This window comes from Thalassophryne amazonica, chromosome 18 (assembly GCF_902500255.1).
Source record: "Thalassophryne amazonica chromosome 18, fThaAma1.1, whole genome shotgun sequence".
In the NCBI taxonomy this organism is placed as follows: Eukaryota; Metazoa; Chordata; class Actinopteri; order Batrachoidiformes; family Batrachoididae; genus Thalassophryne; species Thalassophryne amazonica.
The window spans coordinates 45,964,338-45,982,923 of record NC_047120.1 but is presented as its reverse complement, the minus strand read 5'-3'; the positions used below and the strand labels follow the sequence as shown (position 1 = coordinate 45,982,923).

The 18,586-nt window shown below is 46.7% G+C and overlaps 1 protein-coding gene across 1 annotated transcript in view; it reads right to left on the bottom strand.

The window, feature by feature from the left end:
* The window catches only part of LOC117531335 (SH3 and cysteine-rich domain-containing protein 2-like), a 74,693-nt gene that overhangs the window by 18,316 nt on the left and 37,791 nt on the right, over nt 1-18,586 (bottom strand). Inside the window, exons 7-8 of the mRNA XM_034194407.1 lie at nt 5,321-5,687; nt 3,108-3,202 (exon numbers count right to left, since the gene is read on the bottom strand). Coding sequence (XP_034050298.1) covers nt 3,108-3,202; nt 5,321-5,687 — 462 coding nt within the window. The remainder of the gene's footprint in view (nt 1-3,107; nt 3,203-5,320; nt 5,688-18,586) is intronic.

The window sequence follows — 18,586 nt, the reverse complement described above, 5'->3', positions numbered from 1 at the left end:
TGTGTTATCAGGATACAAAAAGAGTGTTTTCAGTTTTAGAAGCATTTATTTCTCAATATCTTTTACATAATATATGACAAAGAGGATATATTTACGCACAAACAAAACAGAGTTTTGCAGCTAGCTACCAGCCTGTGACGTCACCATGCTAACGTCTGTGAAAAATAAGTTCAGCGGTGTTATTAGATTAGAAAAATAACGGTGTTTTCGGTTTTAGAAGTGTTTATTTCTCGCTGGCTTTTACATAATATATGAGAGACATGTATATAAACACAATGCAAAGCGGTTTTGAAGAGACCAGCCACTGACATCACGGTGCAGCTCTACTCTGATGGGCTGTCATCCCCCACCACTCAAAAACAAAGCAGAACAGATTCATACAGAATGTGACCTTTTAACCTCTTAAAATATGTTAAGGTTAGCCATCTTTGAACTTGTCCAAGGTCTGTGTCCCAAGAATTTTCCCTGTGAATTTGAAGACTGTGGCAGCAATAGAACTGGACTTATGCTGAACACAGACAAACAAACGGACGGACGGACAGACAGACAGACTGGCGCCAGGTCTTTGCAATACCCGATGGCCATATGTTAGCCTCAGGTAAAAATGAACCACTGTCTCAACGGGAAGAAGAGTCAGATTTTTTTTTTGTTATTTCATATTAACTATAGTTATTTCAACTTAATTACACTGAAAATACAGAATAGTTGAACCAACCTAAACAAAGCATTACAATTGGTAAAACCTGAATGAATTAAGTTGTTTGAACTAAGTTTGTAAGTTAGATTTGATCTAACTTACAAACAACTTAATTCATTCAGGTTTGACCAACTGTAACGCTTGATGGTTCTTGGTTGGTTCTTTTTACATTGATAGACAGCTCAGGTGGGATGGTTTGGAAACAAAGTTAGAGAAGTGAGATTGAGATGGTTTGGACATGTGCAGAGGAGGGACTCAGAGTATATATGGAGAAGGATGCTGAGGATCGAGCCACCAGGCAGGAGGAAAAGAGGGATGCCAAAGAGGAGGTTTATGGATGTGCTGAGAGAAGACATGCTGGTGGTTGGTGTAACAGAGGAAAATACAGAGGACAGGGTGAGATGGAAATGACTGATCTGCTGTGGCAACCCCTTCTCGCAGACCGAATGGTCCCCCCTAAAAATCGGTCCACCCTGCCTTCACTGCGCATGCATCATCAGCGGCGGTTCACGTATTATCGCTTTGTTTCTGCTTAAAACTACACTCCAGTCATCATCTATCTCAGCGACAGATATCTAAAGCTTTTGTACAACAATCATTTCTACATAAAATTAGCATTATTTCATAATAAATGACGGCGGAAGCAATCAGAGCGCCGCAGCTACACAGGCTGCTAGCTGTTGCATTCAGTGCACGTCTGTCATTTCAAAGCGTCACTGAATATCGCCTCATTTCTGCTCAAAACTGACTTTAGAATGATTTAAAAGGTTTTACCTTGTGATCTGATGGTTAATAATTCCATTAATCCATTTGATCGCTTTGGGTGAAAAGACTCTTTCTCAGACAGGCTGCTGATGCTCAGAAATGACCCATGCGCAGTGGAGGCAGGGCAGACCAATTTTTAAGGGGGGACCGTTCGGTCTGCGACACCCTAACAGGAGCAGCCAAAACACGAAGCTGCATTTCCAAAATACAAAACCTTGTTCAGCCCCTTCTGCAGTCATGCAAGAATTTCTTTAATAAAGCAATAATGAATTAGCAAAGTTATTTTCATTAATAATTATAGCAAACAAAAAAAGCAAGAATGAGTGTTCACTTTTCTTTTTCTTCTTTCTTTTTCTGAATGTATTGTGATTCAATACCCCCAGTTGTATTTCTGACTGCTGAAATAACTCCCACAGATTCAGGTTAGGATAAACTTCCCACAGAGGCACTTATTTTGTGCAGCGCTCAGCAGGTCTGGTTCTTTTATCAAACTGTGATACATAAATCTTAAGGGTCAATTAACATTGATTAGCCAAAGGCTGCAATGCCTCCAGAGTAATTTCAAGCTGCTTGGACATTTTAAAGTAATTGGTCATATATGGGTGCACTCAGCAAATGGGCAGTGGGGGAGCCAGAGGAAATTCAGCCATCAATAACCCAACGTTTGTCAGAACTGTTTCAGGCCGCTGTACACAACAAATAATGCAGGCCAGTGCGACGAAATGTGTTATCAACCAGCGTGGCGGCTTTTTGATGGAATGACATCCACCTTTTAACGCGCTCAACCTCGTGATGTCATGCTGCACATGAAAACATGAAAAGGTGGCCATAGATGAAACAATGTTTTGTTTTATTTTTTGGTATGCAGTGATGCTGAAGACCACGGAAAATTTTATACACACGCTGTCTACCTTGTGTTCATTTTGCCTCCTACATTCTGCTTTTTGTTTTCCTTTCAAAAATTTGGTGTAAACGACTTGCATTGATAAAGTTACAATCACTGCATGTACATCACTTCTGCAGGGAATGTTTATGTAATGATTTTCTAAATTAGCTATTGTTTAAAAATCAAAACAGTTACCCTTCTGACAGGACACAAATGCAAATTTTACAACTTACAGGAAACTCAACAGAAAAACTACACAATTCATCTCTTTCTGATTGCTTGACTGTTGTCCTTCAAGTGTTAATTTTCAGCAGGTTCGGAGCTTGGTGGAGTTTTTAGGCAAGGAATTACACTAATAAACCAACCGCTTGAGTGGAAACTTGGGGGGGGGGGGGGGGGGGGGGGGGCAGGTCAGTCAGAGAATAAGAACATCTCAGGCCTCCTATGGCATTCATAATACAGTAAAAGTAGTTAAAAAAAAAAACTAATAGCCGTAACCAATCCACCTATCATTTATAAGCACTTGGTGTTTCATTTGTACTGGGTTGAAAAGGGGTCTTTCTCTTAAGAAAAGCATGTGGGCTCATGAACAAAGGACCACCGGTTCAATTCCCCATCAGAAAGGAAATCACTAAGGTTTAATTAAGGTTTAATCCCCAAATTGCTCCTCGTGTGCAGTCGTGTATTTACATTCTGAATAGTTCTGAATTATTTAAGCAAATTACCACCATAGTTACCATGTAGACTTAGTATACTTACCTTACCCATACAGGGCTGCTGGGAAAGTTCCGAAGAGCACCAGAGGTGAGCCGCCAATTTACAGGCTTTACAACGCAGACCCTGCTTAGAGTTTCCTGCACAGATACAAACATAAAACATTATTCACACAACAACAAAGTCAACTGGTCCTCCAGATTTAAAGATGAACACAAGTTGTCAATGCAAATAACAATGACTATGTTTACATGCAGCCAATAACCCTTTCATAACCGGAATAATAGCAATAACCCGGTTGCACACGGCCATGTAAAAACCCGCAAAAACCAGAATATGCTCATATTCCGGTTTTTAAAAACCCAAATATGACCCCTGGGCTACTCCTTTTCTGCCTCGATGCGCTTACTGAGTCTGCGGGCTCGGTAAAGCCGTGGTCACATCCCGCCATACTTGCACGTGCGTACAGTCTACTTGCAAAAACGTGGGCTAAATTTGGAGATCCGTACGTCGTAAGTACTGCCTCAGTACGAATTTAGGAGCACGCAGACACGCCGTAGAGGTTTTAGTGCATGCAGAACTTTCGCTGCTTTCAGGCTACGGATTCACCAGCAGTACAGATGATGCACGTTGTGAGTACTGCCTCAGTACGGATTCAAAGCAGCACATTTTCATTCAATTACTATTGAATTCACCAAATCCGTACGTGGACAGTACGGATTTGGAGGCCGACAGACTTGCATGCACAACGCAGCTTCTCACTTGAACTTGGACTTTATTTCCAAACATCAGCAACACACACTCCACAGCTTCAGTCTGATAACTAGCTTTAACTTTTCGAGGCAAGTAAACACTCGTACAACTGACCGCTGCAGGCTGGTTCATGCTCATGCATCGCCGACGCCGAAAAACACCTGCCGCTCCGGTCCCGCTGATAAAAAAGAAAAGCGACCCCACACACACACACTGCTTTATTGTCAACTCTCTTTATCGTTACACTCCTAGAGACGTGCGTTGAACGTACTCCCTCTCTCCTCTTGCTACTGCCTCTGTACGTTTTCACAAAAACGTAGTGGCCGTGGCATCCGCAGAAAACGTATGGCGAAAAAAAAACGCACGGTGGGTTGTGACCGGGGCTTAAGCGCCGCAGCGGGCCACTCACACCGCCCCACTCTCTGCTGTGCGGAGCTGCGCCAACAGGTCCAAAGACTACGCTCGCTGTTTTGATGCGGAACGCTCCGGCAGCGTGCAAGGATAGATTTCTTGCGGAAAAATCCACAGCGCCACAGGGTCTCGTATATCGCAGCCGCAGAGCTCTGTGGCCATGACTTGGATTCTTTTCAGGTCCCGCATCTGTACCCCTGGAGGCAGTGAGCGAAGGGAACGTATGCGCATTGTGTTCTGCATGTGTCTGTTTATAATCTTCTCGCCCAGAAGAAAAAAGAGAGTGTTTACACAGGAGAGAAAAGTGGGAACATGTTAATGCCTGTTTGAGAAAAGTGTATAAAGTGTGTAGTGAGGGGTTTTACAGCCTTAAAACATCTATAATAATTGTAAAAACTAATGCTGACTACTTTGCGAATTTCACCTATTGCGAGTTATTTTTAGAACGTAACTCCTGCGATAAACAAGGGACCACTGTATTTCATTAGTATCATGAAAGACATGAATATAATGTCTTTTATTGATGGTAGAAAGTACAGAGATAGCGACATTTACAAGAAGATGGCCGAAAAGTTACGCGAAGCAGGATTTGCACGAACGCCAAACTAAATCAAGCACCGGTGGAAGACGTGCATCGGTGTTTAGATGGGGATATTCCAAATGATACCAATGACCATGTATGCAGGAGTAACTCTGTCTGCTTAAGCATGTAAACGGGTTATTCCTAATGATTCAGAAACCGGAATATTGACCTTATCCCGAATATTAACGGCATGTAAACGTAGCCAATGTTACGTGTGGTAAGGGTACTGACAGCATGATTTGTCAAACATAAGAGTTGCCAACCATCACCTGCAATCTACAAGCAAGAGTGTTGTCATGTTCAAGGTCAAAGGTCAAGCAGGATTCACACATTGCATAAATGTGTAACATTAATTGCAGGAGTATCTGCATATCCTACATTTTTTACATTGATAGAGGAAATCTGAGCTCAGATTTGGATTCAGCACCCCAGTATGACCCTAAATCAGTTCTCAAAGTCCATGCAAGATTTATTTTTTTTTTTTTTGGTTGACCAGTGTTATTCAACCTACCTTGAATTGGGTGTTTGCATCGGTGGCAGGTGGTAGGCCTGCGGAAGACATGCTCCTGGAAACAGTGGGTTTTAACTGGCTGCACTGGTTGGGCCTGAGACTTTGGTTGGGTTTTGGAGGTCACAGATGGAGACGGGCTGATTGACGGTGAGTGTGATGACAAAGAAAGGTTGGGGCTGATAGATGGGGAAAGGGAGGGGGAGCGCTCATAAGCCAGGGGTGAGTCAGACAAGGGGGGAGGTGATGGCGGGGCGGTAATGAGTGCTGAGGCAGGGTACGCTTCACTGTTGTTGCGTTGGAAAAAGTTGTCCACACTCTTGCTGCGCATGACTGATTTCAATGACAGGGAGCGCTTCAGCCGCTGCAGCTGCAAGAAAAAGTGGATGCGATAATTTGGTATGTCGCACAACACGATATCTGAACTTGTTCTGTGACTAACCTGGGGCCTATGACATGACTATATAGACTCAGACAACAACATCACACATCTGCATTTGGATTTAACAAGTTTTATGCCGGATGCCCTTCCTGATGCAAGTCCAATTGTACGTAGAGAAACACACACAGTCCCTGGTCTTCCCAAGCAGTCTCCCAGCCAAGTACTTGTGCAAGGTATCATTTACAGTATCAAGTTTCATCACGATACACAAAATCCTTGCTTTGTTGTGTATCTTGGGGTTTTTTTTGAGACTCTGCCCCCTGGTGGCCACAATTAGAATACAAACGTGCATTAAGGTGAACTTTTCCCTTGTGAATTGCCTTGGGGTGGCATGTTGTGATTTGGCACTATTTAAATAACTTGAAGTGAACTTGTCCTGGGTCTTAATGAGATAAACATATGCACAAAGTTTTACTTTGATGCACGATATCTTTGTGAAGATTTCACATACACATTGACCACATGGACGATTAGACAGACACACATGGAGTCGAGCAATTATGGCGACCCACTCTGCCTTGGCTGACACAGGTTTAAAGCGGACAAGTAGCAGCTCCTTTCCATTTAAAGAGAAGGGGAGAAAAACAAATCATTTTGTAGAGAACTGATTTTTATTTATTGCTATTATGATTTCATGAATGCATCACCTCAATGTCTACGGGGTATTTTTGGCTACAAACATTTTATATCTTTTAATTTGTGACCTAGCATGCTGACAGTGTATCATATGGCCCCTTTATGCATGAATCAAATCCTGAAGTCTGTTCATCACCACTTGAGCATCTCAGGAACCATCTCATTCAGTTAATTGAGACTAAGCTGCTTGTGCGAGTAAAATAAAGCCAGGAGAAGGCTTTGGAATGACAAAAGCATGTTCCGGTCCAAAGGATAATGAAGTGTTTTAAAAATTCTTGTGGACAGCTGTGTCTGTCAAATGTCCTTGCCATGGCAGACTGGCTTCTGACCTTCCATCTGGGCATTTCCATGTGACTTGCGATATAGGTTTTGGTCACTTGTCAAGTTATTTTTTTTGTGTATCTCCCAAACATATACATCTTTAGACACCAATTTTTCCATGGATGTGCCAGTTAACACCAAGATGTGAAATGACAAACAAAAAGTGAGATACATCATTAATTAGTCTTTTAAATACAGCGTGACTCGCATTACACCAAAACTCCTGCATTTCCTGAAAAAAAATTATTTTCTAGCTATAAAACTGAAAACGCAAGGGAAACGCTGTAAAAAAAGCATGTTGCCTAATTTTCCCCATTCAGCATGGAATGCCCATCTGCACATTTGGCTCCTTACCATCTTTTGTGAATACAGATTGGTCAATATGCCTTCAAATTTCCCCTTGATTAGTTCCATTGAGCGGCTTGCTTCTTGTCACTATGTCTTTGAATCCATTTCACACCTGTGTGCTATCCAGTGTTCTTAGCCACAATTAAACAGACCTGACAGCAACAAACAGGGTTATGAGCAATACAATCAGTATATGGAAATAACAGCTGCTGACAACTCATACAGTATGCTCTTCAATTCCATTCACTTTAATAATATGGTGACAAATCAGAGCACAAGTCACCACAAGGCAGCACAACAAAGTTTAACCCTTACCCATCCTATGAGCAAGCAAATCAGCAGCAGTGGCAAGGAAAAACTTCCTCAGGTGTGTGTTTTTTTTTTAACTTATTATTACAGGAAGAAATCTCAAGCAGACCATACTCAGTGGGGTGACCATCTGCTTTGGCCACATTATCAAAGAAAGAGCACAACACAGAATTGTCAGAATATGCAGTGACAGAAATGTAGCAGCTAAACAACCATATATAGTACACTGTTTACAATGACAAATGGACAAAAGGACAAGTAAGAGATGAAGACCAGAGTCCTAACAAAATCGGTCAGATCAGTCACTGAATGAGGGCATTTGAAAGTTCTCACCCCAAAACTGATACATATACCACCCCTACAACATGCTCCTATATGCCACAAGCGTGTTCTGGGGTACAAAAGCTCCAATGTAGACTCTACACATCTCTATACAGAACAGCCACAGTGAGACCTGATATACCATGATATCATCCCACTCGCCAGTCCTCCTCAATGTGGCGACAAGTCAATCTTGACCTAATGCTGTCATCATCATTGGTTTGTGGCAGTACTACCATGCGGTGACCTTGCTGCTTCCTTTTCTAGCAGCCCACTGGATTGTACATAGCTCATGCAGGCAGGATCTTGGACAGAGAGTCAATCAGAACCAGTCAGGATGACTAATCCACCTTGACATCAGCTTTAATAACGAATTAACAGATAACACGCTTGTACATCAAAAGGTCTGCAAAATGAGGGCAAGGCTTCTTTTAAACAACAGTTTTAATAACAATAATGCTGTTTCACACGTCACTGTTTGCTTCTTTTATTTTTTAGTCTGGAATCATGTTGTCTGTGGTTGTGTTTAATGTACACAATGCTCTTAACAAAAAAAATAGTGTTTTTGCCGATGTATTTCTGCTGTTGACGCACAAGACTGTAGAAGCATCGCCACTGCTTTTATTCCCTGGACTGGTAACAGTGTGGAGCTTATACTGCAAAAATTTAGATGAATGTGTGAGTTAGTCCAAACTAGCCAGCGTGCAATAACTCAAACAATAAATGCTGTATTGCAGCTCAATAAATTAAAAAAAGCATGTAATAACTGAATTAAAGAAAGGAGAGAATGTGGGGATGATATGAATCTTTTTGTCTGCACTGCAAATAATGATGGCAAACAAGAAACACTCTTAAAAACAGACGTATTTTGAAACATTGTTCCAGAGTATGAATCAAAAGTAGAGCCTGACCATGACCAATATGTCATTTGGCTGGTAATATCAGCCAAAATGAGCTTTTTACCAACATATCAGTATCACTGTTACTTTTGCTGATATGAAAACTTTTATTTTACAGATTAAACAATGCAGAAAAACTGTTTGACTATTGAACATGGTGCCATTAACACCATGTTAACAGAGTGAAGGGGTGGGATTACAATGGTGTCAAGCATGGCTGTGACCCCATCACCCCTTGGTCAGGCTAGAAGAGATGGAGGCAAAGAGACCAACTGCAACTCATTTTCAGTCAGACTTGGCATTTTACAATGACAAGAGACAAGTGGTCGCTACTGCACCAGCTAGGCAGGCCTATGATAGAAGTCTATTTCATGTAAATGCTGAGCAATGAGACTGCCAGTCTGAATGAAGGCAGCATGTCATACACTGGTTGGTTGTGTTGTGAAAGTGTAGGAACACGGACCCACAACAGGGGGCGCAATGAACGGACAATGGAGGAAGATAAATAACAAGGTTTACTATTGTGAAACAAGCACAATAAGTACAACAATCACAATTTGGGGTCGAATTTGCTGGTGTCGTGTGGGCAGGCTCGAAGGTAGGAGACGCCCGTCTCAGTCGAACCGGAACCACCCCGATCTCCTCTGCCACCGAACCCTGGAAATACTGGAACCGCCAAGTCCCGAATTCCCAGGTGGCCACTGCCTCCGCTCGTCGGATCCGGTACTGCTGGCAGGAGAGAGCAACAACACACAGGTGTGATGCGACAGCACCCAGTAACGAAGAGGGGAGAAGCCGCCTCCACCTCTTGTCAATGCACAACAGGAAGGTGAGTACTTATCCAAGCAATATAGCTTTTAGCAGTCAACAATCCTGAAAAGGTTTAACAAATGATTAGCTGGTTAATCAGAATAAGAATGCAGAGATACTACCTCAGTCTTAGGCGATATCTCGGCACTGAGGTGGAGACGCCGTCCTCCTGATATACCTTGGTGCCGAGTAGAAACAGCTGTGTCCAATAATGGGTGACAGCTGTCACCCTGGCTGCTCATCTCAGGTGGCGACGCCCTCTGGTGCCTGGAGCCCGCACTCCAGGCAGGGCGCCCTCTGGTGGTGGTGGGTCAGCAGTACCTCCTCTTCAGCGGCCCACACAACAGGACCCCCCCCTCAACGGGCGCCTCCTGGCGCACGACCGGGCTTGTCCGGATGGCGACGGTAGAAGTCGGCCAGGAGGGCCGGGTCCAGGATGAAGCTCCTCTTCACCCAGGAGCGTTCTTCGGGGCCGTACCCCTCCCAGTCCACCAGGTACTGAAGACCCCGACCCATTCGACGGACATCGAGGAGCCGACGCACGGTCCAAGCCGGTTCCCCGTCGATGATCCGGGCAGGAGGTGGTGCCGGACCCGGGGTGCAGAGGGGTGAGGTGTGATGGGGCTTTATCCGGGAGACGTGGAATACTGGGTGAATCCGCAGCGAGGCCGGCAACTGAAGCCTCACTGCGGCGGGATTGATGATTTTGAGGACCTTGAAGGGGCCGATGTATCGGTCTTGGAGCTTGGGGGAGTCCACTTGAAGGGGAATGTCCTTGGTGGACAACCATACCTCCTGCCCAGGACGATACGTGGGAGCCGGGGCCCGCCGCCGGTCTGCATGTGTCTTCGCTCTCGTCCGGGCCTTCAACAAGGCAGAGCGGGCGGCACGCCACACCCGACGGCACCTCCGTAGGTGGGCCTGGACCGAGGGCACACCGACCTCTCCCTCGACCAACGGAAACAAGGGGGGCTGATACCCCAAGCACACCTCAAACGGGGAGAGGCCGGTGGCTGATGACACTTGGCTGTTGTGAGCGTACTCGATCCAGGCCAGGTGGGTACTCCAGGCCGTCGGGTGCGCGGCTGTCACACAGCGTAGTGTCTGCTCCAAGTCCTGGTTCGCCCGCTCTGCTTGCCCGTTGGTCTGGGGATGATACCCAGACGAGAGGCTGACCGTGGCCCCCAGTTCCCGGCAGAAGCTCCTCCAGACGTGTGAGGTGAACTGGGGACCGCGATCGGAGACGATGTCTGATGGTATACCATGCAGACGGACGACGTGGTGGACCAGGAGGTCCGCTGTCTCCTGGGCCGTTGGAAGCTTCGGGAGGGCCACGAAGTGGGCCGCCTTGGAGAAACGGTCCACTATCGTGAGGACGACGGTGTTTCCCTGGGACGGCGGGAGACCCGTGACGAAGTCCAGGCCGATGTGGGACCAGGGGCGATGAGGCACGGGCAGTGGCTGTAGCTGCCCTGAGGTCTTCTGGTGGTTGGCCTTGCCCCTGGCACAGGTGGTACAGGCCTGGACGTAATCCCGGACATCGGCCTCCAGGGATGCCCACCAGAAGCGTTGCCGGACGACTGTCACGGTCCTTCGCACCCCCGGGTGACAGGAGAGCTTAGAACCGTGACAGAAGTCTAGGACTGCGGCCCTGGCCTCTGGTGGGACGTATAGTTTGTTCTTTGGTCCGTTTCCGGGGTCCGGGACACGGGTCAGGGCCTCCCGGACGGTCTTCTCCACGTCCCAGGTGAGGGCGGCCACGATAGCGGACTCCGGGATGATGGGATCCGGGGGATCCGACGGTTCCGCTTTGACCTCATCTTCGTGCACCCGGGACAATGCATCCGATCTCTGGTTCTTGGTCCCGGGGCGGTAGGTAATCCGGAAGTCAAAACGGCCAAAGAACAGTGACCAGCGGGCTTGCCTGGGGTTCAGACGCTTAGCGGTCCTGATGTACTCCAGGTTCCGATGGTCAGTGAAAACCGTGAATGGCACGGCTGTTCCCTCCAACAGATGTCTCCACTCTTCGAGGGCCTCTTTCACAGCAAGGAGTTCCCGATTGCCGACGTCATAGTTCCGTTCAGCGGGGGTCAACCTGCGGGAAAAATAGGCACACGGGTGAAGGACCTTATCGGTCTTCCCGCTCTGGGAGAGCACCGCTCCTATCCCTGAGTCCGAGGCATCCACTTCAACCACTAACTGGCGGCTAGGATCGGGCTGCACCAGAACTGGTGCAGACGAGAAGCGCCGTTTCAACTCCTTGAACGCGGCCTCGCACCGGTCCGACCAGGTGAAGGGAACTTTTGGAGAGGTCAGGGCTGTCAGGGGGCTAACTACCTGACTGTAGCCCTTGATGAACCTCCTATAGAAATTAGCAAAGCCGAGGAACTGTTGCAGCTTCCTACGGCTTGTGGGTTGGGGCCAGTCTCTCACCGCCGCAACCTTGGCCGGGTCCGGGGCGACGGAGTTAGAGGAGATGATAAACCCCAGGAAGGACAAAGAAGTGCGGTGGAACTCACACTTCTCGCCCTTCACAAACAGACGGTTCTCCAACAACCGCTGCAGGACCTGATGGACATGCTGGACATGAGTCTCAGGATCCGGAGAAAAGATGAGTATATCGTCTAGATATACGAAGACGAACCGGTGCAGGAAGTCCCGCAAGACATCGTTTACCAACGCTTGGAAGGTCGCGGGAGCATTAGTGAGACCGAACGGCATGACCAGGTACTCAAAATGACCCAAGGGGGTGTTAAATGCCGTCTTCCATTCGTCTCCCTTCCGAATCCGAACCAAATGGTACGCGTTCCTAAGATCCAGCTTGGTGAAGATTCTGGCTCCATGCAAGGGGGTGAACACTGAATCCAACAAGGGCAACGGGTATCGGTTGCGAACCGTGATCTCGTTCAACCCCCTGTAATCAATGCATGGACGAAGTCCGCCATCTTTTTTACCCACAAAAAAGAAACCAGCGCCCATCGGTGAGGTGGAATTCCGGATCAACCCGGCGGCTAATGAGTCCCGGATGTAGGTCTCCATTGATTCGCGTTCCGGCCGTGAGAGGTTGTACAGCCTACTGGACGGGAACTCACTGCCTGGAACCAAATCAATGGCACAATCGTACGGGCGGTGGGGAGGAAGCGTGAGAGCCAGATCCTTGCTGAACACGTCCGCAAGGTCATGGTACTCCGCTGGCACCGCCTTCAGATTGGGCGGGACTCGGACCTCCTCCTTAGCTTGGGAGCCGGGAGGAACCGAGGAACCGAGACACTCCCGATGGCAGGTTTCGCTCCACTGAACCACCACCCCGGACGGCCAATCAATCCGGGGATTGTGCTTAAGCATCCATGGAAACCCTAAAACCACACGGGAGGTGGCCTGAGTCACGAAGAACTCGATCACCTCCCGGTGGTTGCCTGACACTACCAGAGTTACTGGAGGTGTCTTGTGTGTGATTGGTGGGAGTAGGGAGCCATCTAGTGCTCGAACCTGCACAGGCGAGGTAAGAGCCACCAGAGGGAGCCCTATCTCCCTGGCCCATCTGCTGTCAAGCAGATTCCCCTCAGAGCCCGTGTCCACCAGTGCTGGGGCCTTCAGGGTCGAATTCTCAAACAGGATCGTGACTGGGAGTCGTGTAGCAATGTGGGTGTGTCCCACGTGAATGTTTTGGCCCACCCCTGGCCCAGTCTCTAGGGGCGGGCGTTGGAGTTTAACCGCTCGGGGCATTCGTTTGCCATATGCTCACTCGAGCCACAAACGTAACAAGCTCCGTGGGCCCGCCTCCTTTGTGCTCCAGGTGCCCTAAATGTTGCCCTGCTCGTGTCCATAGCTTCGTCAGCAGGGGGAGCCGTAAGCGCACGGAGCGCCGGAACAGAGGAGCGTGGGGACGGCGGAACTCGATCGGACCCGGAAGGGAGAGGGACGACCCGTGCCTGGCCACGCCCTTCGCCTCGTTCCCGACGGCGTTCTTCTAACCGGTTGTCAAGCCGTATGACTAGATCAATGAGCCCATCTAGATCCCGCGGTTCGTCCTTAGCCACCAGGTGCTCTTTGAGGACCAGAGACAGTCCGTTTACAAAGGCAGCGCGGAGGGCAGTGCTATTCCAGCCGGATCTCGCAGCCGCGATGCGGAAGGCGACTGCATAGGCAGCTGCGCTCCGACGTCCCTGTCATATGGACAGTAATGCGGTTGAAGCGGACTCTCCTCTGTTGGGATGATCGAACACCGTTCTGAGCTCCCGTACAAACCCGTCGTATGACTGAAGGAGCCGTGAGTTCTGCTCCCAGAGCGCTGTAGCCCAAGCGCGTGCCTCCCCGCGAAGCAGATTTATCACATAAGCTACCCTGCTAGCATCAGTTGCGTACATCACGGGACGCTGAGCGAAGACGAGCGAACATTGCATAAGAAAGTCCGCGCACGTCTCCACACAGCCTCCGTACGGTTCTGGAGGGCTTATGTAGGCTTCTGGGGACGGAGGAAGGGACCGTTGAACGACCAGAGGAACGTTGCTTTCGCGCGCAGGGTCCTCAGGAGGGAGAGCCGCAGTGGCGCCCGAAGGGCGCGCCTCCACTTGTGCGGCGAGAGCCTCCACCCTGCGGTTTAGGAGCACGTGCTGCTCGGTCATTAAGTCGATCCGAGAGGTGAAAGCGGTGAGGATCCGCTGCAACTCACCGATTACCCCTCCCGAAGCCTCCGCCGCGCCTTGGTCTTCCAGTGGCCGTTCAACAGCCGGTTGACGCCCCTCGGGGTCCATGACGCTGGCCGAGATATCCTGTTGTGAAAGTGTAGGAACACGGACCCACAACAGGGGGCGCAATGAACGGACAATGGAGGAAGATAAATAACAAGGTTTACTATTGTGAAACAAGCACAATAAGTACAACAATCACAATTTGGGGTCGAATTTGCTGGTGTCGTGTGGGCAGGCTCGAAGGTAGGAGACGCCCGTCTCAGTCGAACCGGAACCACCCCGATCTCCTCTGCCACCGAACCCTGGAAATACTGGAACCGCCAAGTCCCGAATTCCCAGGTGGCCACTGCCTCCGCTCGTCGGATCCGGTACTGCTGGCAGGAGAGAGCAACAACACACAGGTGTGATGCGACAGCACCCAGTAACGAAGAGGGGAGAAGCCGCCTCCACCTCTTGTCAATGCACAACAGGAAGGTGAGTACTTATCCAAGCAATATAGCTTTTAGCAGTCAACAATCCTGAAAAGGTTTAACAAATGATTAGCTGGTTAATCAGAATAAGAATGCAGAGATACTACCTCAGTCTTAGGCGATATCTCGGCACTGAGGTGGAGACGCCGTCCTCCTGATATACCTTGGTGCCGAGTAGAAACAGCTGTGTCCAATAATGGGTGACAGCTGTCACCCTGGCTGCTCATCTCAGGTGGCGACGCCCTCTGGTGCCTGGAGCCCGCACTCCAGGCAGGGCGCCCTCTGGTGGTGGTGGGCCAGCAGTACCTCCTCTTCAGCGGCCCACACAACAGGTTGGTTATTATAAATAACTATAAAATGTAAAGTTCATGTTTAATCTGTAAAACATCAAGCCTAAATGACATTTCTTTGTCATAAGGCATAAGGTTTTGACAATAAAATGTCAGGAATAACTGCCATTTTTACATCCATATTGGCAGATGTATCAGTATTGTAAAATTTTACTCCCTAATATCACTATTGTATAGGCCCCTGAAAAAAAATCCACATCGGTCAGACTCTAATCAAAAGGACCATCACATGCTGTAAAAGGTACCTTTTCAAGTACTCCAAAACAAGTGTTCCACTTGATTTGTCCTTGAGTGATTAATAATAAAACAAATGAGCAAACAGCATCAGTCAGCGTAGGGTCTGTATGTGCATGAGCACCTACGTTGCTTGTATGCAATTATTTGTGATAATCTAGCCTGCGCTTTGTGCTTATTAATCCCCTGATCTTCTGAGAGTCACTTCATTGCTCATTCACACTGCTTTTCAGAATGTAAAATCAATATCTGAGCAGGAGCATTTTTCTTCTTGGAGCTACAGATTCAAAGATGCCAATTAGTATGAGTGATGAAAAGAGTCATCTCTGTTGACCCGTTAGTTTTCATCAAGGAGCTGAGTCCATGCTTTTCTTAATGGCCTTCGCTTGGCTTCACTGGTGCCCCATTTAGTAATTGATGTTACTATCTATTAAAGTTGTGTCAGTTTACAAATCTTCACTGTGATCAAGGTTCAACTTGACCACCATCAACGCAACACATGACTCAAATCAATAACATAATATAGCTCTCAACAGCAAGAATCGTGAGTTTAATACCAAGTACAAGCTGTTTTATTGGGTCCAATAAAACTAAAAGGTACACTCATTTGATTGTGATAAAACATTTGGCCATAAATTTGACCTGAATGATGCAAAGTGGTGAAAACAACAGCAGCTTTTCCACTGCGATGGGATCATGTCAGGATTGCGGGTTTTATCAGTTGTTTTGTGGGATTTTTTTTCTGTCACTTTCTCGCTTGGGATTGGTCTAACTGTTTTCTGTTGTCTGTCACTTTTGTGCGTGGTAGTGGGTGGTTCTCCTTCTGTTTTCCACGCCTTGTTCTGGAGCTTTCCTGTATCCTCATTTCCTATTACCTGTTCATCACATCCTGTATTTAAGCCTCTCGTGTCTCTCACTTCCCTGCCAGATTGTTGCATTTTATGCTTTCGCTTCCAGCCCTGTTCTTTTGTGTATTTCTCAACCTGTTTTTGCCTTGCCATGTTTTAATGACTACCTGCTCATTTGTTGGACCACGCCTTAGCCTTATGATTCTGTTATTGTTGCTGATTTTGGAATGCCTTGTCGTGTATCAAACCCTGCTCATCAACCTAGTAAAACCTTTTTGACTGAATCCCTCCAGTGTCTGAGCTTAGCATTTGTGTCCAGCTTTTTTTGTACCACTGATTCTGATACATCAATGAATACAAGTCAAGTCTGGGGAGCAGGCACTGATGTTGACCTATCCACAACACCATGGAACCACCTTGGGCCCTGGATGGCAACCACCCAGGCAGACAACTAGTCCATTCCCAGATCTCTAATCTTTTACAGATTTTAGGAAATTAATATCATCAATAACAAATGTCCATCATCCAAATTTGGCAGCATGGTGGCTTAATGGTTAGCACTGTTGCCTCACAGCAAGAAAGTCATGGGATTGATTCCCACCTGTGGCCTTTCTGTGTGGAGTTTGCATGTTCTCCCTGTGTTTGTGTGGGTTCCCTCCGGGTGCTTTGGCTTCCTCCCACATCCGAAGACATGCAGGTTATAGGTGGATTGGAAACTTTATATAATTGTCCAGGTCTCTCTTGTAAATGAGATCTTGATCTCAATGGGACTAATGTGGTTAAATTTAAAAATGTAGCTTTAGCAATATATATATATATATATATATATAGGGCTATAGCGGACGGGGCAACAAAAGACTGGGAAAGTTGATAAATGCTCAAAGGACACCTAGCAGGTGAGTGTCATGATTGGGAATAAAAGGAGCATCCCCAAAAGGCTCAGCCATTCACAAGCAAAGATGGGGTGAGGATCACCACTTTGTGAACAACTGTGTGAAAAAATAGCCCACGTTTAAGAACAATGTTTCTCAATGTTCAATTGCAAGGAATTTAGGGATTCCATCATCTACAGTCCATAATATAATAAGAAGATTCAGAGAATCTGGAGAACTTTCTACATGTAAGCGGCAAGGCCGAAAATCATCAGGCGGCACTACATTAAAAACCGACATCATTGTGTAAAGGATCTTACCGTGTGGGCTCAGGAACACTTCAGAAAACCACTGTCAGTTAACACAGTTCGTCATTACATCTACAAGTGCAAGTTAAAACTATACCATGCTAAGTGAAAGCTATACATCAACAACATCCAGAAATGCCGCCACCTTCTCTGGGCCCGAGCTCATTTGAAATGGACAGACACAAAGTGGAAAAGTGTGCTGTGGTATGATGAGTTCACATTTCAAATTGTTTTTGGAAATCATGGACACTGTGTTCTCCGGACAAAAGAGGAAAAAGACCATCCAGATTGTTACCAGAGCAAAGTTCAAAAACCAGAATCTGGGATGGTATGGGGGTGTGTTAGTGTCCATGGCATGAGCAACTCACACATCTGTGATGGCACCATCAATGCTGAAAGGTACATCGAGATTTTGGAGCAACACATGCTGCCATCCAAGCAATGTCTTTTTCAGTATGTCCCTGCTTATTTCAGCAAGACAATGCCAAGCCACATTCTGCACGTGTTACAACAGCGTGGCTTCGTAGTAAAAGAGTGTGGGTACTAGAATGGCCTGCCTGCATTCCAGACCTGTCACCCATTGAAAATGTGTGGCTCACTATGAAGCACAAAATACGACAATGGAGACCTCGGACTGTTGAACAACTGAAGTCATACATTAAGCACAAGAATGGAAAAGAATTCCACCTACAAAGCTTCAACAATTAGTGTCCTCAGTTCCCAAACACTTATTGAGTGTTGTTAGAAGGAAAGGTGATGTAACACAGTGGTAAACATACCACTGTCCCAGCTTTTTTGAAACCTGTTGCAGGCATCCATTTCAAAATGAGCAAATATTTGCACAAAAACAAAGTTTATCAGTTTGAACATTAAATATCTTGTCTTTGTGGTGTATTCAGTTGAATATAGGTGGAAGAGGATTTGCAAATCATTGTATTGTTTTTAATTTACATTTTACACAATGTCCCAACTTCATTGGAATTGGGGTTGTGTATATATACACACACACACACACACACACACACACACACACACACACTGAAGAAAATAAGTATTTGAACACCCTGCGGTTTTGCAAGTTCTCCCACTTAGAAATCATGGAGGGGTCTGAAATTTTCATCTTAGGTGCATGTCCACTGTGAGAGACATAATCTGAAAAAAAAAAAAATCCAGAAATCACAATGTATGATTTTTTTAATAATTTATTTGTATGTTACTGCTGCAAATAAGTATTTGAACACCTACCAACCAGAAAGAATTCTGGCTCACACAGACCTGTTAATTTTTCTTTAAGAAGCCCTCTTATTCTGCACTCTTTACCTGTATTAATTGCACCTATTTGAACTTGTTACCTGTATAAAAGACACCTGTTCACACACTCAATCAATCACACTCCAACCTGTCCACCAT